The following is a 25,664-nucleotide window of genomic DNA, read 5'->3' on the forward strand; positions in this document are numbered from 1 at the left end:
AACTGCAGTGTGATAAGATAGCCCTTTGTTCACAAAACTTTGACTTGGAAAGTTACCTATGAAAGATTTCCTCAATATTATTATAATTTAGTTTAATTTCACATTCTTTTGATAGCTTTTTCCCTCTTCACTCATTAAAATATAAAAATTTAAGTTTTGAAATTGTAAAATATATGAATCAAATTTTAGAGTCAGTTTCACAATATAATACTGCAAATCACCAAAACTATTTCCAGTAAACAGTTGTTCATTTATCCATTTCAATTTAAGCTAATATATAGATACAAATTAAATGAAATAATTTAAAATAATTTAAATTACTAAAAGAATCAAATACAGAAAAATAATATTCTTCCTTATAGATCAATAACAATTGCTGCTACTTTAATTCCCTGCGTACGTTGGGCCAAGGAGGAGGAATAGCTACGATTTTTAAAGTCATTTTAAATGTAAGCAGCTATCAACCCCGTCATTCACCAGCTTTAAACTGTCTGTGTTTCAGCTGGGCTGCTCCAAAATAAAATAAGGACTTTGTGAATGACTTCTTGGCTGAATACATGCCAAAATATGATTGTGTTCTTATTGTTGGGGATTTTAATATTCATGTGTGTTGTCCTGATATGCCCATGGCAAAGAGCTTTTTAAATTGATTCTTTTAATCTGGTGCAATGTTTGACTGGTCCCACACATGAACGTGGACACATACTTGATCCTGTTTTAACTCATAGTTTTTATGTTTTTAACGTAGAGATTTGTGATGCTGTGTTTTCTGACCACAGTCCTGTAATGTTTGAAGTTCCTCTTGCCTGTACCTCAGTTAAACCTCATGCTGCTCCTGGGTTTTCAACAGTTTTTAACCAGAACTGTACAATCCCAGAGTTTTTATGCAGCCAGACTGAGGAACTGAGCTCATGGTTTTATTCCACCTGTTGGACTGCTTTGGACACTGTCGCTCCATTAAAAACCAAACTGCCTAAAGCTAAATCTGAGCCCTGGCTGAACGACATGACCCAAGCTGTCAGATGTGAGTACCGTCAAGCTGAACGCAAGTGGGAAAAGGACCAACTACAAGTGTCATTCGAGATGCTAAAGGACTGTTGGCTTCAATATCAAAAAACTGTAAAAGATGCCAAAAGAAACACTTATCTGACATTATTCTGTCAAATTGTCACAACCCATGTGTTTTAACTATTAACTCTGTTCTTAGTGCACCACATATCGACTGTATCAAGCCCTCGTCTGAAGCCTGTGAAAATTTTTTACATTTTTTTTATTGAGAAGGTCTCCTCCACAAGGGCTCAAATCTTGCCTTGTGCTCATGACCCCTCAGTCTCTGCTTCCTGCTTTGCTGTCCTTGACAGGTTTGAGCCTGTGACTATGTCCTTTTTAAAGGAGACTGTTGGTCATTTTAAGCCTGAGGTTTAGAGGTTTTCCACACTCTAACCGTGTGTTCACACCGAACGCGATAGAGGCGGCCAGAGCGTCAGGTTTACATGTAAAGTCAATGGAAAAAGCGCGATGACACGCGATTGCGTGTCCCGCGAAAATTTGGAAGCAGATTTGCATCACGAAAACGTGAGAAACGGGCGTCAGTGTACGCGTCTGGCGCGTTTGGCTCGCGAATAAAACCATGTGCGTCAGTTTTTGTGTTGCATTTTGTGCATACGCGTGTTTCACGTCTACCGCTTGAGTTGGAAAAATCTGAACTCCAGCGTCAAAACGTGCCGCGACAACCAATCAGGAGCCTGGTGATGTGGCTCTGACCTTGGTCAAAGCGGCAGATCCATCAACACTGTGGTGAAAAAGGCCCGACAGCGTCTCTACCACCTCAGACACTTGGGAGACTTCCGACTGCCCTCCAAGGTGCTCAGGAACTTTTACTCCTGCACCATAGAGAGCATCCTGACGGGGAACATCTCAACCTGGTTCGGGAACAGCACCATGCAGGACAGACGAGCGCTACAGAGGGTTGTGCGATCAGCTGAGCACACCATCTGCTCCGAGCTCCCTGACCTGCACTCAATCTACAGCAGGCGGTGCTGGACCAAGGCCAGGAAGATCGTGAAGGACCTCAGCCATCCCAACAACAGACTGTTCTCTCTGTTGAGGTCAGGAAAGCGATTCCGCTCCCTGAAGACCAACACAGAGAGACTGAGGAGGAGCTTCTTCCCGCAGGCGATACAGTCTCTCAATCACACCACCACATAGTACTGACCCACACATATGGTTTTTACACACACACTGGACATTTGTTTACACTAGTGGCCACTGCACAACTACACCGCGTGGTCATCAAATCAAATCACTCACTTAAATAAATCACTTTTAAGCATATTTGCACTGCACAAGACACTTAAATATGTGGATTGCACAACCCTGGACATTACATTTCTTTCATTACCATTTATTACTCGTACAGCTGCTCTTATTGTTCTGTATTTCTTCATATATTCTTTTATATTTTCTATATTGTGTATTTTGTTGTACAGTTATTTTATTTTTAACTTTAATTTTTATATTTTATTTTATTCTTTCCTAGTTAAATTTACCCTTCATTTTAATTTTCATATGTATTTTCTATCCTATTCATAGTCTTTTATTTTAGGTCACGAGCAGTTGCATTTCACTGCATATCGTATTGTGTATGACTGTGTATGTGACAAATAAAATTTGAATTTGACAGTCTCAATGGAGGATTTTGAAGGACATCTACCAATTCGGAACCACAATAACTTTTCTGGCTGATTGGAGCTGGCTCGGACCTGGCTTATCGAAGAACAAGAAGCAGCTACAGCTGTTCAAAATCCCACAAGGCCGGCCGACATGATAGACGATAGGCAGGGCTTTGCCCTAAAGGCTTTTTGTATAGTGTCCTGGCACACTGGCCCAGGTGTTGCCAGTGTCACTGATTGTAAATGGGAACTCCGCCTCTTCAATGCCTGCAAACAAGACACACATGACCCAAAAGGAAGGCAGGGTGCAGTGGGTCGTCACAGTGAGAATACACAGCAGTAAAAACACTGTAAGTTAAAACAAGGATTTGATCAGTTTGATCTCCTTACTGATAAAATCCATCAAATATGATTACACGTTCTCGAGTTAACAGGAAGTGAAAAAGCTATTCCAAAATAGTTATAGAATCCGGTTGTGCCCTCTTGCACCTGAAGCTGCTGATATAGTAATAATTTTCAATGTGTATGCACTAGCAGTAACAAGAAAACATGTATCATGAGGATTGATAAGTATATCAATAGAGAGTGTGAAAATGGCCTAATCATCCTTGCATAAAAAAAGCAAAAAAGAAGGAAAAGTCTTCTCAGATGGTCATGTGCAGGGAGGCATTGTTAAGAGCAAATAGCTAAAGGACGTGGTGTAGTACACATGGAAGGTCTGATAAAAGTAGAAAATAATTCAGATTCCTTGTCTGTCCGTTCGACAATCGCACCACTTGTGGGAGTAGCTTAAGACCATTCTCTGCACTCAACAGAGCAAAGCTGTGGAGTCCGACTGCCAAGGTCAAGCTGTCTGCTCATAGTTCTCATCACTGCCTCCCTTGTCTCAACAGAAAATAAATCAATTATGTTCCAAAATTAAGAGGCAGGAGCCAAATATAATCTGCACTAGTGTTTAAAGGTTTATGAAAAGGGCTGGGTGTTTTGTGCATTCTTGTGATTTTACAGAGCTACTTAGGGAAATCTTCCATATAGGTCAATCTCCAGTTGCACATAATTTGAGTGCTGGCCATTTCTGTGTGAAGTTTGGACACTCTTCCCATTTTCACAGGGGTTTCCCTCTGAAGACTCCACCTTCCTCCCACAATCCAAAGATGTGTCAGACACTTCACATTTCAAATTGAGCATTTTAATGAATTAGAGAATATTTCAGAGATCAGGAATATTTATGGACCCCTTACTCATTTAGATAGATGAATTAATCATTTAACTCACAAAATCTCATAAAACAACCAGCAACACATCAAACATCTTTAAGCAATAGTCCCAATAATGTCCGGTTAAACTCTCTCGATGTACAAAATGTTAGCTTGTTGTTAACTTTGATGTGAAAACCGCCTCAGCTAATGATGTTGACAGTAGTGATGGGACGTTCTGTATCGAGGCTTCGGAGCGTGTGTCGAGTAATGGAGGGGGCGTTTCCGCGAAGCGCGTATCGAGGCTTGCTTCATTTATGGGAGGAGCTGAAAATGATGACGTCCGAAGCCTCGCTGCCCGGCTGTACCACGTGACTGGTTCATGAAGCGGTTCGAACTTTGCCGCAAATAATCATTTTCCATACTGCCAGCATAAATATACACAGTATACTGCCATCACTACACTATAGGTGTTTTACACACTCCTTTTGTTGTTGACATTTACAGGCTGTGTGCAAAATGCCACACTCTTCAAATTCATGCCAGCTATTATTTTTACGTCCAGTAGGTGTCCTGCTAGAGCAAATGAAGCTTCATGAAGCTTCGCGTTGGGGTGAACCAATTGGATGAAAAGCTTCAGTGCTTCATGGGGCTTCATCTGCCCATCACTAGTTGACAGAGCTGATTGTGCGCTAGCAGGTGAAAGAAGAGCAAAGAGAGTAAAGACACACACACGCAAACACACAGACACATTCCTGTGGGATTAGTCAAAAGATTATGAGCACAAGTGTTTCCCATTCAAACAGGCTCGAGAACAGGAAAAGCTCAGGTCATCGGCCTGGCTTTTGGTTATAGCTTAATATTTAAACTGGGTGCACGTGTTAAGTGACGGCTGTGTGCAAACAGGAATAGGACCCAAGGTGCAGACTCCAGAAACAAACTTAAACCGAAACAGCTTTAATATTGAACTCAAACATAACATAACTGGAAAAAAGTCAAAATAAACGAACACCGGCGGACTGACAAAACACACAGCAAAATAAACGGTAGATCGCAACACGGACACAGAGAAACACAGGGCTTAAATACACAGAGGGAGCAATCAGGGAATGAGTAACAGGAGGGAAACACAGCTGGGACAAATCAGAACTGACGAGACCAAAGAAGCGTAACCTGAACACACTGAGATAAGACAGAGACCTTCAAAGTAAAACAGGAAACACATAACACAGACTGAACAAAGACACAGACTCACATGCAGGCACTACAGAGGGAACAGAGACGTGGGACCAGGGCAGACACAGACACTGACTGGACACGGGGATATAGGAACTAAGGATACACAGAGACGCGAACTAGACAAGGGGATACAGGTGACAGGGGAGACAGAACAACTAGAGAAGACAGACATAAACCATAAGACAGAACTCAAAGAAACCAAAGACTAGAAAGTATAAATAATATAATAAACTCAAAAACCCTGGGTCAACGACCCAGGCATCCTAACAGCACGATGGATTGAAAGTGAGAGTATCAGTCATTGCTGTATTAATAAGGCTCGGTAAGTCGGACAGATCTAGGTTGGCTGTACCCACACACAGCATAACACAAACACACTCGCTCAGCCTCCTCTCATGTGTGTCTTTCTGTCTGTCTGATCTCTGTAAGGTAACTGGTCACTGAGGCAAGATTTATAGCTAATCAGTCTGTATTGGCAGCAGTCTGCCATGGGCTGAGCCAACTTTAGAACATGGGGGAGGAAAAGAAAACAAGGCAAGATGGGGGAGATTAAAAAGGAAAGAGTAATGCACAAATAAGGAAACGATAGCGTAAATAAAGGTAAAGATCGAAACAGAGCTGAAAAGCCTGATTTAAAGAGGTAAAGAAAGAAGAGGAGGATGCGGGATAGGTGATTTGGAGGGGAAACTGGAGCTATTGATCTCTCACAGTACTCACATATGCAATTCAAATCACAGCAAATATATTCCTTTCACAATACTTATCTTGCTCAGTATGTCTTTGCATTCATGTATGTTCAGCAGTGAGAAAGAGAGATTAAAGGCAGGTTAATTTGTACATGTCTTCATGTGAGGGAAGCCAGCGCATTTCCTCATTTCCAAACTCTAATCATTCTCATAAAAGATATTGGTGCATGCTGATAGGTCTGGTTATCTGTGTGAGAATGTGACCAAAGCTTTTATCAAGGTGAGCACAATTGGTGTATTTATTTATATATTCTTTATATCATTATTTTAAACTGAAAAAACTCTAAAAATAGGACTAATAATAAGTAAATAAGACTAAATATAGTGTGCACTTTTGTATACAACTTTACAGTAATGAATTAAAGAAACACAGCAGCAGTTATGACATGAGTGAACCACAACCATAAAGTAAATAAACAAATAAGAAGCTTTTTTTTATCTCCATGTGTCTCTCCATAAAACACCCTCACACACACACACACACACACACACACACACACACACACACACACACACACACACACACACACACAGTCACTTGTCTTGCTTAACCATGCTACATTTCCACACAATTTCTCAAGCAGTGTAAGTACAACAGCCTAGCCACCAAATACTATCTGCTTCTATAACTGTGCTACTATCATGGCTTTTGTTGTCCATGTCCTGTGCTTTCATCTCGAGTACCGTTCTGTAACGCCACCTCAGCAGGCCAGTCTGCACCATCTGACTAAACTGCAACCGCGCAGTCACAGATGGATTCTTCTTAAGCCCTACAGAACAGCCTTCAACTGCCAGCTATCAGCTTCCATCACCACATAACCACAAAGTAACCACTGACAGTGAGAGAGAGATGTGGGCAAAATGGGGAGGATGCAGAAGTGAGAGAGAAAAAGGTGCAGAATGAGAGGAGGTGAGAAAGGTCAGAAAAAATTAGAAACAAGTGCAAAGTGTCCAGATCAGATTTTTCCCTCTCTTGTGCTTTCTCTCCTTTTTAAATCCACACTCTCTCTTTAAATGTCTGCTTCCTCTCCTTTAAACCCAAACGCACTACTGCCACGGTAAAAAGACAGAGCGAGCCCCGGAGAGCAGCGCCATCATCCCCATCGAAACAGCCAAACAGCCAGGCAATATGCTAATGAACTTCTTAATGACTGCTAATTAAAACCCATTTAATTCAGAGACACTTATCAAGCTCTAAGGAAAAAAAAGCATGCAAAAATTTCCCAGGAAGACAAGCAGAGTTATGGCCACCTTTGGTATTTGTCAAAGCCTTCCTACTCCTTCCCCTCCTGTTTTGCCCTCCTGTCTGTCTCTGTCACTCTGTCCTGCCGGCTCGATTGCCTCTAATGGACGTGCTTTATCTAGGCTGACCTAACCATTGTCAAAGGGAGCAGAATTTGTGAGCTTTTAGAGTGGGCACACTCAATGAGCTAGGGGGTTGGGGGCAGTCACGACTGGGAGTAAGTGGCGGGTGCAAGCAGGTGGGGCGTTGCTTGGCAAGAATCCATCCATGCAATCTCCAGGCCACTTCGTTAGCCACCTCGTACACATCTACACGTTTCTCCCCTCTGTTCTCAGCTATGCAAATAGGATGCCAGCTAAATACTTAATGAGAAGTGAGATATGAGCATTTGAACCATCTGTGGAATGCAGAGAACTAACTGCTAAAATCCAAATGCATCTTATTGTAGCCACTGAAGATTCAAGGAAACTTTTTTTTTATTAGAAAACTTTCTAAAATAAATTCTTCTTTTTCTCTTCACTGTGTTCATTCCTCACACACACAGAAAAGATGGGTAGATACATTGAGAGAAGCTGCAATTGACAAAGGGAAAACAAAACTGAGAGAAAGTTAGAGATAGAGCGAGCCAGAGGGAGTGTGCCCCCTCAGCCCTGGAGGAGAAACCAGAAAGGGCCACTTTAAAAATCGCTTAACACGCTCCACACAAAAGACAGCTCAGGAAACTTGAGCCGTGTTTGATTTGAGTGTCAGGGTGGGAGGTACCAATCTGCAGACATGTCGGGCACAGGTGGTGAAACAATCAAACAGCCCTAAACTTATATCACCCACGGAGATACAAAAAGCTCGGTCACATGCACAAACACAAAAATACTTAGGCACAGTTTTTTTCTGAATAAAATAAATCCCACTAGTTAACATGTTAACATGATTGATGGGCTATGATTCTGCAGGGAGCGTGGAACGTCTGTCTGCACTGAAGCTGTCCTGCTGCTGCCTGCACACAGACTGACACACAAAGAAAGATTCAGGGAATGAAACAGAGAGAGAGAGGGTGGGGGTGGGGGGGAGGGAATGGAATGGAAATATGAACCATTTCAGACTTTCACAGGAAATCTAAAAAAGAACCCCAAAAAGTGGATCTATGACCATGTGAGGGCTCAATCACACTTTCAGACTCCTGATGTGTTTGCTCCTTCCTTACAATGTTTTTGAAAATGAAGGGTGACATCACACATGATACGAAACTTCAATTTCGACTGCACAATCCCATGTGCGGCAGTACAGATAAACTGCTATTTGAGAAGCATGAGAAAAAGAGTGAAATTTCAGCAAAGTAATCTGATATGGGGAGGTAAAGTATGATGCAGCATTGTTCACCGCAAGGATGTGGCATGGGGAACATAACACAAGGCAATCAGAATTTAATCTCCATACAAGAGGACTCAAACACTGAGACAACTGACCTGATTAAAACACACACACACACACACACACACACACACACACACACACACACACACACACACACACACACACACACACACACACACCTACACAATCGGTAAAGAAATATACTTGTCTAACCCACCAACAGAATAATGAGGTACCATCCTTAAGATCACAGCTTTTACTTTTCATGTATTTAGGGGTACATTTCGTTCTGCTCAAAATATTTAACTAAATTTAAATATGATTTTCACAAAGACTTGACACTTAACCAAAGACACAATGCCTAAGATGAGTAAGTAACAGACACTAAACCAACTTAATTTCCAGTTGACCGGAGAGGTTCACTGCATTTGGTCTTCCACGATGAAAAAGTGAATAAATTTCTTCATAAGTAGTACGGTGTGGCATACTAGTACAAATATTAGGTTGTCCAGAACATGCATTTGCCAGGTTGGTAATTAGCTCCTCATTACTTAGAATTTGAGCCACAAGATTCCGTGCGGACTGGCTCATAGTGCCATTCCTCACAGGTACAAACAAGGAAAACACTAGATGGCGCAAGCGCCTCCTTGACATCAAGTTTCATTCCATACATTCAGAAGATCATTCTATATATTCAAGTTTCATTCTATATATTCAGAATTTGATTGCAATATATATATAATATTTTCCTAAATGGCATTACAGATAGATAGATAGATAGATAGATAGATAGATAGATAGATAGATAGATAGATAGATAGATAGATAGATAGATAGATAGATAGATAGATAGATAGATAGATAGATAGATAGATAGAATGTAGCAGTATTTCAGTAAGTGTCATAGTAATCCAGAAGTTAATAAATGTGCAAATCATAGGGTATTAAAATAAGTTTTTTGCTTGTAACAGCATATGGTAAATTTGGTACAGGATGTGCTCAGGATGTGAAACTCATGATCATGGGCCTTATAGCGAGAACAACAGGAAACAGCTCAGGGTGTAAGTGAGATATATACATACATACTTGTCTAAATGGCAATAACCACCAACAGAATAATGAGGTACCATCCTTAAGACTGTAATTGATATTTAACAAAAAAGATACAAATCAAGAATGTTTGTGATAATGGAAAAAAATTTCATTGAGTAATATAATACATACATAGTAATCCAGAAGTTAATAAATGTGCAAATCATAGGGTATTAAAAGAGGTTTTCTGCTTGTAACAGCATATGGTAAATTTGGTACAGGATGTGCTCAGGATGTGAAACTCATGATCATGGGCCTTATAACGAAAACAACAGGAGACAGCTCAGGGTGTAAGTGAGATGTATACATACGTACACACACACACACACACACACATATATATATACACTCAACAAAAATATAAACGCAACACCTTTGTTACTGCTCCCATTCCCCATGGGATGGACGTAGAGACCTAAAATTCATTCCAGATACACAATATAACCATCCCTCCCAAACAGTGGTCACAAATCAGTCCAAATGTGTGGTAGTGGGCACATCTGCTATATTGAGATAATCCATCCCACCTCACAGGTGTGCCACATCAGGATGCTGATCTGACATCATGAGTAGTGCACAGGTGTACCTCAGACTGCCCACAACAAAAGGCCACCCTGGAATGTGCAGTTTTTTGCGCTATTGGGGGTCTGGGGACCCAGAACCGGTCAGTATCTGGTGTGACCACCATTTGCCTCATGCAGTGCAACACATCGTCGCATGGAGTCTATCAGATTGTCAATTGTGGCCTGTGGAATGTTGGTCCACTCCACTTCAATGGCTGTGCGAGGTTGTTGGATATTCGTGGGAACTGGTACACGCTGTCGTATACGCCGGTCAAGCACATCCCGAACATGCTCAATGGGTGACATGTCCGGTGAGTATGCTGGCCATGCAAGAACTGGGACATTCTCAGCTGCCATCTGCCCTGAACAATGTGAACCATGATTCATCCGTGAAGCGCACACCTCTCCAACGTGCCAGACGCCATCGAATGTGAGCATTTGCCCACACAAGTCTGTTACGGCGACGAGCTGGAGTCAGGTCAAGACCCCGATGAGGACGACGGGCATGCAGTTGAGCGTCCCTGAGACGGTTTCTGACAGTTTGTGCAGAAATTGTTTGGTTGTGCAAACCAATTGTTCCAGCAGCTGTCTGGGTGGCTGGTCTCAGACGATCTTGGAGGTGAACCTGCTGGATGTGGAGGTCCTGGGCTGGTGTGGTTACACGAGGTCTGCGGTTGTGAGGCCGGTTGGATGTGCTGCCATATTCTCTGAAACGCCTGTGGAGACGGCTTATGGTTGAGAAATGAACATTCAATGCACGGGCGACAGATCTGGTTGACATTCCTGCTGTCAGCATGCCAATTGCCCGCTCCCTCATTGCTTGTGGCATCTGTGGCATTTTGCTGTGAGACAAAACTGCACATTCCAGGGTGGCCTTTTGTTGTGGGCAGTCTGAGGTACACCTGTGCACTACTCATGATGTCAGATCAGCATCCTGATGTGGCACACCTGTGAGGTGGGATGGATTATCTCAATATAGCAGATGTGCCCACTACCACACATTTGGACTGATTTGTGAATAGTGGGTGGACGTCCATCCCCCTAAAGCAACTGGGGTGCACCTGCCTTGACATAATAGTTCCACCTGAGGTGTTGCTCCATTTTTCTGTCCTTCAGTACAGTCCATGTGACAAAATAATATACTGCATAAATTGGTCATGTTTCCAAAGTCATTGTGAATATTCATAGTCACAGAAAATCACAAATAAACAAATTAAATAAATTACATTAAATGATTAACACAAAACTGGCCATGTATTTTGGGTGTGCCACATTTATCCTTATTCACCAAGAGAAATCTGATTGGAGCTTTATGTGTTAATGTAGATGTTGCTGTATTTAGTGGATAAGGCGTGCTGGACAACATGAGGGAGACTACTGAATTCCATGTGCACTAAAAGAAGGACATGTTTGAAGAGGCAAAAAAACACCATGTTGGCAGAGTTGCCTGATTTGATGGTTTGTCATGTTTTATAAAGAAATATTATCATTATTTTGTTACACATGTTCTTTTTAGCCACAATTTCACTTAAACCCATTTTACTCTGTGTTAGTGGAATAGGTCTATACGAAACTGTACGTTACTATTAATATTTCAGTATTCAGTATGAGAAGCTTCTAAATACACATCTGAAGAAGTCATGTTTGACTCAAAAGCAATATTTTGATCTATGATATATGATTACAGTTTTAAATTAGGTACACATCCTGAAGTCGCCGGAGAAAACCATGATGGAATCCACTGAACATTCAAGGCTGAGGAGTGAGTGCTTACTCCCAGGTAAACAGAATAGTTTCCTGTGATTACAGTAGTTCCAGTTGTTTAATTATGCTTTCTTACTTTTCTCTTTCTCTTTAGAACTCCTTAAATCGTATGTTCCTGCCAGAGCATTAAGATCATCTACTCAGTTACTCTTGGTGCAGCCTAGATCTCGGCTGAAGTCTAGAGGTGACCGGGCGTTTGCCCTGGCTGCACCAGAGTTGTGGAATAACCTTCCGATTGTGATCCGGGCGTCTGATTCCATCCAATCTTTTAAATCACGGTTAAAAACCTATTTGTTTAATCTCGCCTTTCCTGTTTGTTAATGCTCGCACCTGACTTTTAGACTTACTCTATTTTTTCTTATAGTTATTTTTTATGGCTTGTGCTTTTATTATGTTTTTATTTTGATATGCATTTTATATTAACCCCTGTGTATTAGTGGCATTGACCTGTGAGTATATTTGATACTTTGCTAAAGCCTTATAATACTCGTGTTACTTCTCTGTCTCTTATGTTAAGCCCTTTGGTATACTGCTGGTTTTTAAATGTGCTCTATAAATAAAGTTTGTTGTTGTTGTTATCATCATGCTTTGTTCCTATCATTGCTTTGTATTTTTTAGATTTTACATGCGTTACTGGGGTTATAAAAGCAAATACATGTAACAAATTGTAAGGAAGAATTTATGATCGATCAACAGGAAGAAAAAGTGCTGACTGTTAGTAACCAATGTGGTGGCAGATTTCTTTTCTCATATATTAATCACATATTTAATCATAGTACATAAGTTATAGTAATATCACTTTCTCACTTTACTATAGTAAGAGCACTCCTGTCACTAGTTTACATGCATGTGGAAAGTTAACACAGTGAGGCCGTTGTAATGTGAGACGTTAAACAGATAGTGAGACTCCTTGTGCTTATCAGGGATGTAAATCTTTAGGTGATGGGCAAGCAGAAAACAAGGTCATAATTCTCTCTGTGAGGGAGAAGGTATAGCCCCCCGTGAGAGGGGGGGCTATACCAACGTGTACGAGTTTGTGGAATGTTCTTTGTCTGTGTGTCTGTATATAAGATGTAAGGGCGGTGGCCACAATTCAGAGATGGTCCTGGTGTTTCACTGGGATGCTCTCTCCACATTGCAATGTGTTTATTAAACCCACTTCAAATCAAGCTCACTCGGTGTGATGCAGGTTATTGTTAAATTTTGCACGACACCAACTAGTGGAAAGAGGGTGGGATTAAAAAAGCTTATGCTTATGCTATACTTTTTTTTCTTTTTTTTTAATAATCATTATTGTTTGGTTTTCCTTTTGTTTTGGAAAACTAAAATAAACAATACAACACATTACAAATACCAGGAATGTCGAGCAGTTTCATTCATATGGACTTCGTTATCTTCTTATTATTTCCATCTGTCTCTCTCACTCTTATGAAACACCGGATCCGTTAGTGCTCTGGCGCTCAGCCTGGCGCACTGGACCGAACCAAATCATGAAATAAGGAGGGGGGGCAGTGTTAGACGCTGACTCGATTTCATTATTTGCTGCCAGAACAAAACGAAATTGACTCCTGTAACGCCCCCAACACGTACCTTATGAAACAAACATGCCTTTATTCTAATAGGTTAATAATATTTTTTAAAACTAAAAGTAATTGACGGTTTACTATTTTTCTAGCGCTCATGTTATCACTTTTCTCATCCTTATGACGCCTCTGTTTGTTAGTACGGAATGAAGCTTAGAAAACGGGACATAATTGTGCGATTTTATCACTATTTTTGCTATATACGTATATAAGACAGTGTTCTTATTTCTTGTCTTTTGTTTTTAATCTGTAATAATCTGTAAACTTTAATCCATTCGATTTGTTTTGTCACCAAACAAAACCGCTTTCTACATGCATCAACACCACTTCTTCATCTCCCCCACCCCCTTTTTTGTTTTCTCAGCTCTGCTTTTCCCTGCACACACACTTTACTCTGTTTAGGTTTAGCGTTGTGAGTAGTTTCAACTTTTAATCTGAATTGAATAAAAGTTTATCTGAATATAGGATCAGAGTCACTGCATTTAAGGAGCAGTTGATTACAAAGGCCTCATTTTCAAGCAGTACTTTTAAAATTAAATATTACAGTTTATCTTTTAGTTTTAGTTTCTTGCATATGGATAATTTTGTGCGAACAAATTGGGCCTAAGTAAGTGGCTGGAGAGATTTGAAGGTGAAGTATTGAAATGTGTCCCTGATGGGTACAGATATTGATACTGATGTGATATGTTAACTGTGAAACATAAAATCTTTTACTAAAAGTGCTGCAACATTGTTCTGCAGTCCAATGTAAACATTTTGTACATTCTCCAGAGCCGTGGGTTGTGCCAGGAAGTTGGGGGTGGGGAGGTTTAGGGTGTAAGAGATAAAATGTACATTGCATTCCTCTTGTCACGATCTAATACGCTCTATAAAGTCTGTGAACTAGCAAACCCAGCTGCACACAGCACAAGAATAAACAGTATAAACTGAAACTGATTGGTCCGCACAGCCAAGAAATCATATCAGATCAAAAATAACTTTTTCATCCACAAAATGGGTGGAGGTGTTAGAACGGAAGAAAAAAGGATTGAACCAAAAGTGTCATATTAGCTGAACTGTTTATATTTGGTTTTTAAACTGTAAATATTTTTCGCTAGAACTTTTCTATCAAACTCAGCTTAAGTCTGAGAAAAAGTACTCTCCTCTCCTTCTGTTCTTAAAGTGCAATAATATTTAAGTATTTTGTCAGAAAATTTTTTATTCTGTGTCCAGTGTTCAGTTGAGGTACTGTTGCTGCCCATCTTAAATTGGGGTTTAGACAACTTGCCTCATTCACCCATTTACGCCGATTCATACAACCACTTTTTCTGTGCTCTTTACTTTAGACTTTCTGAATGCAGGATATTTTATTAAAGCTATTTAGCAGTTATTTTTCTGTTATCTGGACAAGGCTATTTTATTACATATTTTATGTGTTTAATCGTCACAGAGTTAAATATAAGCATCTTTTGACTATGCCTATCTATCTAAACAGCTCTGGAAGAAGGATAGTCATGCATCAACACCACTTCTTCATCTCCCCCACCCCCTTTTTTGTTTTCTCAGCTCTGCTTTTCCCTGCACACCCACTTTACTCTGTCTAGGTTTAGCGTTGTGTTATATGTAGAGATCCGCTTTCACTTGCCTTTTGCCAAACAGTCAACTACACCTTTTTGCAAAACCGAGTCTCAGTTTTGTTTTTGGACTTTTACTTTTTGCTAGATTTTTCTTTTCACCCTGTTCCAGTGTGTGCCTCCCTCCCTGAATTTTTTTATTTACTTCTCTTATTGTCAACTGTCTTTTTCTGCACTGCTTTAAACCAAAGGTAAGTAGTTTAAACTTTTAATCTGAATTGAATAAAAGTTTATCTGAATATAGGATCAGAGTCACTGCATTTAAGGAGCAGTTGATTACAAAGGCCTCATTTTCAAGCAGTACTTTTAAAATTAAATATTACAGTTTATCTTTTAGTTTTAGTTTCTTGCATATGAATAATTTTGTGCGAAGAAAATTGGGCCTAAGTAAGTGGCTGGAGAGATCTGAAGGTGAAGTATTGAAATGTGTCCCTGATGGGTACAGATATTGATACTGATGTGATATGTTAACTGTGAAACATAAAATCTTTTACTAAAAGTGCTGCAACATTGTTCTGCAGTCCAATGTAAACATTTTGTACATTCTCCAGAGCCGTGGGATGCGCCAGGAAGTTGGGGGTGGGGAGGTTTAGGGTGTAAGAGATAAAATGTACATTGCATTCCTCTTGTCATGATCTAATACGCTCTATAAAGTCTGTGAACTAGCAAACCCAGCTGCACACAGAGCACAAGAATAAACAGTATAAACTGAAACTGATTGGTCCGCACAGCCAAGAAAATCATATCAGATGTTCTGTGGCTAAAATAACTTTTTCATCCACAAAATGGGTGGAGGTCTTAGAACGGAGAACTTAAGACCGTTAGAACTTTTCTATCAAACTCAGCTTAAGTCTGAGAAAAAGTACTCTCCTCTCCTTCCGTTCTTAAAGTGCAAAAGTCTTTAAGTATTTTGTCAGAAATATTTTTTATTCTGTTTCCAGTGACATTATGTTCAGTTGAGGTGTTGCTGCCATTTTGTGAGGGAACGTGCTCAGATATATATATATATATATATATATATATATATATAGTTAGCACTTTATTATTTTGGTTTATTATTTATCTTTTCCTTCCACTCTGTGACATTGAGAAGTACAGAATGTGAAATATTTATGTTGACTTTCATTGCAATAAACGACTGTTTTCAGAGGTATAACATTTAAAAGACGTAACGCCGGTACATGTATTCCGTTACTCCCCAACACTGGTAATAAAGAAAACCAGAAATAATTTGGTGAATGCATTTAGGTTTTGGGAAGTTTTGCATTAGAGAGATTTGTGTATGAAAACCTGTAAATGGAAAGATGGCAGGATTTAATCTTTAGTTCAGTTTCATTTCCTTTTTATCAGAAACTGAAAGTGAGTCTTATTGTCGTACTCTTTCATTAAGAACTTGACACTTTTTGCCTCCCGCAGGCTTCCTGACCTTGCTTTACGTGTGACTTTCCATAGCAGTTATTTTTCTGTTATCTGGACAAGGCTATTTTATTACATATTTTATGTGTTTAATCGTCACAGAGTTAAATATAAGCATCTTTTGACTATGCCTATCTATCTAAACAGCTCTGGAAGAAGGATAGTCATGCATCAACACCACTTCTTCATCTCCCCCAGCCCCTTTTTTGTTTTCTGAGTTCTGCTTTTCCCTGCACACCCACTTTACTCTGTCTAGGTTTAGCGTTGTGTTATATGCAGAGATCCACTTTCACTTGCCTTTTGCCAAACAGTCAACTACACCTTTTTGCAAAACCGAGTCTCAGTTTTGTTTTTGGTCTTTTGCTTTTAGCTAGATTTTTCTTTTCACCCTGTTCCAGTGTGTGCCTCCCTGCATTTTTTTTTAATTTACTTCTCTTATTGTCAGAAGAAGGATAGTCAGATCCTCTTGTTCTGCTTTGTCAACAATGTGTGTTTCTGATGAAATAGTACATGAGAATAATCTGAATAAGTTGAAACAGCACCTCAAACTCATTGTTGCTGTTGTAAGTGATGTAACTTTTTCTTCTTTGTTATTTTTATTTAATTTATTATTATTCATTTTTGCAAAGTTTTTTTGTTTTTCTTTCTTTTTCTACTTGACCCCTTTAACTCATTTGAACTTTGACATACAGACAACAATGAACCAAGACAGTTTCTACATTTGACAAACATCCAGCCACTCTCGTCAGCCCTTCCTGCTTTTCTCATTCCCTGATCGGCAGACCAGGTTTTACTTTGTTTCTGACCATAGCTGGACTGGCCATTGGGCATACCGGGCATTTGCCCAGTAGGCGGTGATTTTTCGTTTTTTGATGGGCAGATGTTTTTTTGTTTGTTTGTTTTGTTTTGTTCTGTAACGGTATAAACAATGAAAGTTCATGGATTGGCCAAAGTGTCATGATAAACTCTGGGCTGGACCAATTACAGCCGAGGAGGTTGGATGCACCCTCCCCCTTGCTTGGGCAATGGCTCCGAATGCAGTCTTATTGCAGACAAATATAAGAAAATGGTACTGAGGTGAAAAGGAACACGATTTGTCCCGTACTTCAGCTAGAATAAAAAAAAGACAGAAAGCTGGAGTTATTCTGCGTCTTTATGCTGCACAGCTGCCTCTTCTTCTCTCCTTCTCTCTCTCCCTCTCCTGTTTGGCACTTCAGTCATGAAACTGATCAAGGATCAGCTGATCGTCTTTTCTGTCCCGTCTCTCTCGCTTGCCCACTGTCAGGGTTCCTGGGTCGGTGACCCAGTATTTTCAGTTCACGTTCACTGTTTATCTACTGCCTGTTCCACTTCCTGTTTTATTGTGTTAGCCTTGGTCTGTGTGTATTATGTTCGGTCCTCTTCCCATTATCATTAGTTCATTATGTTCAGCTGTGTACTCACCGGTCTCTCATTATCATCATTATCACCAGTCTGTGTATTTAAGCCCTTTTAGAACACCCATTCAGTGTCGGGTCATTGATGATGTTCATGTGATGTTCTGTTGTCGTTTCCGTCTGCGTTCAGCCAGCCAGCCAGCCAGCCAGCCAGCCATTCACCCTTCCAGTCAGTTGTCCAGTCAGTTGTCCAGCCAGCCAGCCATTTTCTCCCTTTGTTCTGTTCATCCACTCCTCATAATAAATCTGCACCTACCTGCGAGTCCTGCGCTTGGGTTCCTTCTTCCTCGCCTCACAACGCCTGACACCCACTTTGCGCCAGAAAGAGGAAACCAGCGGATGTCGAGCTAAACAATAGCAGCACGTTTAAGCTTGGTCAGCTGTTGTTAGAATTGATTCAATATTACTTTCTAGTATCAGCTGATGTTTGCTGCAAACACAGCTGTAAAAGCTGCTGGTCATGATATCAGTTTGGATATGTGGTGAGAGGGAAACATGAAGATGAAACCAGGAAATGTCCTTACTGAATCATCAGAGCTGAACAGGTGATGGAGAAACAGGTTTACCTTTTAGGTGACATGAATGAGTTGAAGGGAAGTTATGAACTGTTTCTGAGAGACAAATAACACCAGGATGCTTTGTAGTTGACAGCTAGTAACTGTGCAGGGGCGGATCTAGCTAAGTTTTGCCGGGGGGCCAGGTAGGGCATTAACCGGGAAATTCTCATTTAAAATGTCTGGTTTTTAATAAATAATTATCTGAATCTTACAAACAAAGTTTTCATTTGATGTAAAATGTATAAAAATCCATTATTGTATCTAGTAAATATTAAGTCTAATATATACTCTAAGCTATGGTAGTTTTTCCTTTCTGAAGGTATCATCTGTGCAGTCTACAATTATGTTGAAGAAATTATTATTTCATTATTGTAGTGTGTTAATAATTGATTTCTGTCCATTTGTTTTTACATGTGCATTAAATTAAAGACAATTATGTCAATTAAGCATCACGAGGCAGAGGGTGGGGGGTGGTTCCCTATTTTTGTTTTTTTTTTTGGGGGGGGGGGGGGGGTAGGATTTGTCAACCCTATTAGTTAGGTTGTTTAATATTTCCATTAAGTACTGTTTCGAATACCAGAATAGGGAGGATGGTGTAGGTTTAAGTTTATTAGATTGATACATATATACCAACAAGACAGTGTACATCACTGTGACAACAGTGTTTGTTTTCATTCAAAGGCTTTATGGTTTTTCCTATATAACCTGGTGGGCCGGTCTCTAGTCAAAATGCCCGGGCGGATTTTTTGTCCCAGTCCATGCCTGGCTGGACCCAGAGTGAAATTAATTTGTTATTTCTTATCTTTCATCTGAAAAGTGTCACTTACGTTAATACATACAGGTGAGTTTGTTTTAGAACTTTTATGGTGCGCTAATTCAGAATCAGAATCAGAAAGGGTTTATTGCCAAATGTTGAGCAGGTTTACAACATAAGGAAATTGCTGCGGTGCTTCAGTGCAAACATACTGTCATAAAAATATAAAATAAGAATAAGAATTAAAAATGCTAAGTAGATAGATATATACATGATATATACATGAGTGCAGGTGGTGATCAGTGCTAAACATGGAATGATGCAGTGAACACAGCGTAGGGTCATGTGTTAGTGGTGGGAACAGTCATACGGTTATTGTTCATGTGTCCGACAGCAGAGGGGAAGAAACTGTTCTTATGGCGAGAGGTTCTGGTGCGAATGGACCGGAGCCTCCTGCCTGAGGGGAGCAGGTCAAACAGACTGTGTCCAGGGTGAGAAGGGTCAGCTGAGATCCGAGCTGCACGCCCCAGTGTCCTGGAGGTGTACAGGTCCTGCAGAGATGGGAGTCTGCAGCCAATCACCTTCTCAGCAGAGCGCACAACACGCTGCAGTCTCTGTTTGTCCCTGATAGTGGCTCCAGCGTACCACACGGTGATGGAGGAGGTGAGGATGGACTCGATGATTGCAGTGTAGAATTGCATCATCGTCCGTGTTGGCAGGTTGAATTTCTTCAGCTGCCTCAGGAAGTACATCCTCTGCTGGGCTTTCTTGATGACGGAAGTGATGGTGGGCTCCCACTTCAGGTCCTGGGTGATGGTGGTACCCAGGAAGCGGAATGAGTCCACAGAGGTGATGGGGGTGTCAGACAGGATGATGGGGGGGAGTGGGGCTGTGTGCTTCCTGAAGTCCACAATAATCTCCACTGTCTTCTGGGCATTCAGCACCAGGTTGTTGTGGCTGCACCAGGACACCAGACGTTCAACCTCCCTCCTGTAGGCAGATTCATCCCCGTCCGAGATGAGTCCAATAACGGTGGTGTCATCTGCAAACTTGATTAGCTTGACAGACTGGTGGGTGGAGGTGCAGCAGTTTGTGTACAGGGAGAAGAGCAGAGGAGAAAGAACACAGCCCTGAGGGGAGCCGGTGCTGATGGTCCGGGAGTCCGAGACATTCTTTCCCAGCCTCACATGCTGCTTCCTGTCCGTCAGGAAGTTTAATTACATTAAATTTCAACATATCATTTTGTGGCAGGTTGTGGTTTAGCATCAGGTGAGGGGTAGAGCGAGTTCAGGTGACAGCGGCAGGGGAGGCTGGGAGAAAGAGCTGATGCCTGTTCGAGTTGTGAACTAAATAAAAACTATTAGTGAAACGTGACGCAGAACTGTCTCCTTGTGTGTGTCATAACAGAGATCAGTAACAGAGTGATACAGTGGTGCCCAGCTTGCCGCTACGACATGTCAAACCCACAGAATCTACAGCAAGTTCGCGCACTGGCTCAAATGTTGGCCGACATGGCAGACTTGCAGCAGCAGCAGGCAGTACTGCACCAGCGGCAGACACAGATGCTACTAAACCTTTTGCCTCAGTCTGGGGCCGCTGCGAATCCGCTCCACCTGGAACTCTCTCCAGAAGACCATCGTCGCCGCTTCCGTGGTTGCCGCATGGGACCACAAGAAGGGCCTTCGGCTTTTGCCCAGCAGCTGCGTTATGACGCGGGGAGGTGGCTGCATCCTGGCAGTGGGGAGGCGCAGCTGCTGGAGGCTGTCGTTCTGGAGCAGTTTGTGGAGGGGCTCCCAAGGGAAATGGCGGACTGGGTCAAGTGTCGCAAGCCACCCAATCTGGAGGCGGCAGTGAGGCTGGCTGAAGAACACCTGGCGGCGCGGACGGAAAACCCCAGAAGATCGCAGCCAGGGGAGGTGAGCATCTGCAAAAGAGTGATTTTTGATGTTTTGGTTTTTTAAGTCTAATATCTTTACTTATGTTAGTAAATGCACTTTAGTCAACAGGGTTTATGAAGGGGTTGTATATAAAATAAAGAAATGATCTGTCTTCCAAGTATCTTTATGGCTTTATGCGTATTTGTACCCATATTGTCATCAATCCAGTTATTTTTGATTATAGAACTGTGATGTTATATTTGTTATTTCTGATGCCCTCTTGGCTAGCTCTCTCTTGAAAAAAACATTGTTATTGTCAATTACGTTTTACCCTGATTTGAAGTTACTTGATATTCATCATGAGCAATATTTTTGACAGATTCTAAGTCAACAAGTAATTTATAACAGCTTAAATTCCTGCAGTAAACTTTTTGACAAAGGCTGGAAACCCCTTTTTGGCAGATGATCACTTTTTGGTACCCTACTGGCCCCAAGGAGCAAACTTTCCATGCCTGTGCCAGCGACACTGACCATCGAGGACCACTGGCTACGCTCCAACAACCATTTCCTCTCTGCTTTCTATCCCCAGGTCCTGGCAGCGACAGGCGCTGTACCTGGCTCATTGGTGGATGCACAGACACAGGGACAGGTGCGTGAGCAGTGTGGGGGCCTGGGACATTTTCAACAGGAATGCCAGGAGGACGCCATGGAGGTGCAGCAGGTAAGGTGCCAAGGGATTGTACGATAGGGAATTGGGGTTGCACGCAGACTACTCATTGTTGGAGGAGTTGGTGAAGGTTAGATGTGTGTATTAGTGGTGGGCAGGCACGTGCGAGGGGGGGGGGGGGGGGCTTGAGCACCTGCCCCTTTCCTGATGGATTCCCCAAGTGCCCTTTTCTTGAGTATAATTTTTATTTATTTTTTATTTTTATTACTATTTTTTGTTTATTTTTGTGTGCGTGTGGAGTCCTGTCTGTTCCCCTCAACAATAATATTTAACTATTAATCATAGTTTTGCTAAGTAAAAGGATGTGGTTTCCATCAGTCACATGACTACCATTAACCAATGATCGCCCTTGATGGCAGAGCGTGCTGGTTACGAACCGGGAACGAACTCGCAAAGAGCACGAGCATTTTTTGCCGTCTGAGCGGTGCAGAGCTGTAGGAGACTGATGCAACAAAAGCCAGTAAGTAGGTGTACAGCGTATTCTTTAGTCTACAGTACACAGCAGTATTAGCTTATTTTATACACGTTGGTAAACTGTCTTGTGACAACTGACGAATTGAAACAAATGAGCGTGCTGTGTGTGTAACAGCGGGACAAACATTACCTGTCCTTTTAATAACTGCACAAGTAGTGTTGGTTTTAGCCACCAGCTAACTGGGTAACGCTGTCATGGGTCTGTAGCTCTGTCCACCGTTTTAGGGAACGTGTTTTGTATTAAAGTAAGTTACAGGGCGTTTCCCTGCCTTTCTGGAGGGCTTATATTTTACTAAAAACTATCTAATATGCATGTCCACATAATTATGGTTCATTATAATTACAGTATTATGGAAAAACACTGTTTTAAAGAAAAGATATTAAACGGAATATATTAGATTTATATTTCAAATATGACAAAATGCTGATTTTACAGCAGCAACATTATTGTATCTCTACAGTTTAAGCATTTAATAGGCTTTCTGCCTGCACAGAGTAGATAGTCAAACAAACTGAATCATCATAAATACTTTATTATATATTTATTACTTAATTTTTTTATTTTAATTACTTTATTATTAGAGCGCTAGGAATAAACAGTAAGGATTCTTGATCAGGACCATGATGCAAACATGTGGTCATAGTAGGATATATGCAGTATTCTGGAGATGGTATAAAATATCACTGTATGTGCCTGTGTACCTGTATGTATGTGGGCATATTTTATGTATATAGATTTTTTTATCATTTTTACTCATGATATGACATTGTCCAGACATGCCCTGTAAGGAAACAGTGACAAAGGGAGCTTTTTGAGGCTAAACGCAGTGGATCCCTCTCTGGCTGGAATAAAAAAAACAGCACAGGTCACAAGAACACATGTACCAGTTGTTGCATTGCAGAGGTATTCCAGCATAAAACAATGATAAACACACCTGCAATGCTTTGGTTCTATAACATTTTTCTCTTATTGTTTTATTATAGAATAGATGGATGAGTTTTTAAGTGTGGATAATTAAATAATAGTTTATTGCAATAGTAAATTGTGCCTCAGATGGACAGCAAGTGGAGAGTGATAAATGAGATGAGGAGATGGGAGGAAGAAGAGAGGCAAAGAGTGATTCATAGTCTAGTTTGTTTCTCACAATTTTGTTGCCTTATGGTTGCTGACATGGCACTTTCACCAATCTTTTTATTATTATCTCATAGCACTTGTTTAATCAGCTACCATCTCTCCTATGGACTTTTTACAGTCTCCAGTCGCAGCTCAACACAGCCCGTTCCTCCTGCACTATCAGGAGCAGGATCAGCAGAAACTCCTCAACAGCAACATTGTACCCCATCAGGTAAAACAGTGATATAGTATGATGCGATTCTGTATTAGATTCTTAAAGAATGTGTGTTGTTGTTCAGCCTGGTTCTATGTGCCTGTTTTTAACTTTGAGCACCCGCCCCTTTAAACAGCTCTGCATGGCCCTGGTGGTGGGCGGATCAAACCAAAACATAGATGCCAAAGTTTGTTTTGATATTGATAAATAGGAGCATAATGAGATTGATATTAGTTTCTGTCTTGATACATGCTCAATCATCCAGGTAAGTAAATCCCAAGTTTTCCCAACTATATAAAGTGCAAATGTTTATACGGTTGGGGAAACCTGCAGTTAGCTGAGACTGAAGAAGTCACTTGGATGAGCGATGAAACGTTTCTCCCACTGAAAACAGTCCAGATGAACAGAATTAACTTTTTGGGATACTGGTTTCTGTTTCTTTGTTACTCCTAGAATCATCAAAGAGGCAACCTAAGGGCAACCTCTATCTAAGTGCTGCTGCTTTCAAGTGTCATAATAACATTTATTGTGATTGAAACAAATATCCCGAATATATCATAACCCCTTTGTGTTAACTGTAAAAGGGATACTGTGCAGTTACTATATTTAAACTACAAGTAGATGTGATACAGACTTCTCATTATATGTTTTCTGTCCTTGGGTTTAATTAATAATCCAAAGAAAAGAAAATCCCCCAAACACTTACAGGTCATGAAAATTCATTCTGATTTAGCAGTTTGATCCACCATCCACCATAATTATTAAAAAGCATTAGTATCTGTATCACAATCGTTGATACTGGGCCTTTATTTACTTAGTATAAAAGGAATACCAAATCCAGCAGTATCTCACACCACTAATGTGCATGGGGGAAATTCATGAAAGTCCTATTGTGTCACCCTGCAAAACCCACACCCTGCTACATAGTGATAGCAACAGCTGATTTGGATCACGTAAGGGTTATTGGAAATCAGATAATGAAGCAGCATGCCTTCATTCTTCATAAATATACACTAAGGTGACCTGAGTCAAAGCAAGGCCCCAGTCACACAAGCCTGACCACCCTGCGACTTAACTCGCATTGCCGGCAAACAACACCGTAGTACCGCCCCCTTGCCCCATACACGTGGAAAAAAACAAAAACACCTTTAGAATTTTCTGTTTTTTTTTTGTCATTAGTATTTTCCTCAAACATGTCACATATATATTTTCTTATCTAAATAATTTAGTGAAATAGCGAATTTCTAATTATTTAACGTACATTATTGCAGCAGCAGAATGCGAGTCTGAGCATTTTTATTTTTTTAATAGTGGTGGAACTGAGTTCATATATTTTTTCCTTAAGTCTGCTTATGATCTTTTCAAAAAAAACAAAGTGTAGACTGAATGTTATACTGCGTCAGTCAGACTATCGGACTTCGTCTTCAGTGAAGGTGACTCTTCCAAGGTAACAGCTCTGAGTTTCAACAGCTGATAACCGAGAGGGAGGGGTGAGTGTGTCTTATGAAGCACGAGCGCTAATGTACCTTAATGTTGGTTGCTAACCAAGAAGAAAAAGAATTTGCGAATCGGGAGGGAGGGGGTGAGTGAGTGATTCCTCTATGCTACGATTCAGCACAGGAAGGGAGGGGGTGAGTGAGTCAGTGATTCGTTCAACTCGTTTGAGCTGTGAGCCAGGAGGGAGGGGGTGAGTCCTGAGTGATTCGCTTACTCTAGGCAAGGCAAGGCAAGGCAAATTTATTTGTATAGCACAATTCAACAACAAGGTGATTCAAAGTGCTTTACAGAGACATTAGAAACAAAAACAAATAAAAAGCATGATTTAAAATTGATTAAAACAAGCAAACAAACTAACTAAACACACACATTCATTCACACCTGTTCGCGCGATCTGAACCCTTATCGTAAGGGGAGCTACCAGTCCTTCTGTGGACGAGCTACTTTCTATTTTAAATTCCCTGAATTTAAAATACTCTCTAGACCCAGTCTAGACCCGGCTGGGGAGCTACCCAG

General features: G+C 40.9%; 2 protein-coding genes and 1 long non-coding RNA gene across 5 annotated transcripts in view; 2 read left to right on the top strand and 1 right to left on the bottom strand.

Moving 5' to 3' along the window:
• ccp110 (centriolar coiled-coil protein 110) overlaps positions 1–25,664 on the bottom strand; it is a 664,638-nt gene that overhangs the window by 39,293 nt on the left and 599,681 nt on the right. The gene's annotated exons all lie outside the window — the stretch shown is intronic.
• LOC145428271 (uncharacterized) lies at positions 11,077–13,646 on the top strand. 2 transcript variants are annotated; one of them, XR_013908521.1, is made up of 3 exons: positions 11,077–11,580; positions 11,821–11,902; positions 11,981–13,646. It is a non-coding gene; the product is annotated as an uncharacterized LOC145428271 (long non-coding RNA). The 2 variants fall into 2 exon arrangements; XR_013908520.1 differs by having other exon boundaries at positions 11,821–13,646.
• Positions 14,991–25,664, top strand: part of LOC145428252 (nuclear GTPase SLIP-GC-like) — a 44,092-nt gene continuing 33,418 nt past the window's right edge. For both annotated transcript variants that reach the window (XM_080300252.1, XM_080300251.1), the window contains exons 1-4: positions 14,991–15,273; positions 20,653–21,161; positions 21,712–21,843; positions 23,577–23,669. In XM_080300252.1, coding sequence (XP_080156378.1) covers positions 20,700–21,161; positions 21,712–21,843; positions 23,577–23,669 — 687 coding nt within the window. In that variant the 5' untranslated portion in view covers positions 14,991–15,273; positions 20,653–20,699. The remainder of the gene's footprint in view (positions 15,274–20,652; positions 21,162–21,711; positions 21,844–23,576; positions 23,670–25,664) is intronic.

Source organism: Astatotilapia calliptera, chromosome 4, assembly GCF_964374335.1.
Source record: "Astatotilapia calliptera chromosome 4, fAstCal68.1, whole genome shotgun sequence".
In the NCBI taxonomy this organism is placed as follows: domain Eukaryota; kingdom Metazoa; phylum Chordata; class Actinopteri; order Cichliformes; family Cichlidae; genus Astatotilapia; species Astatotilapia calliptera.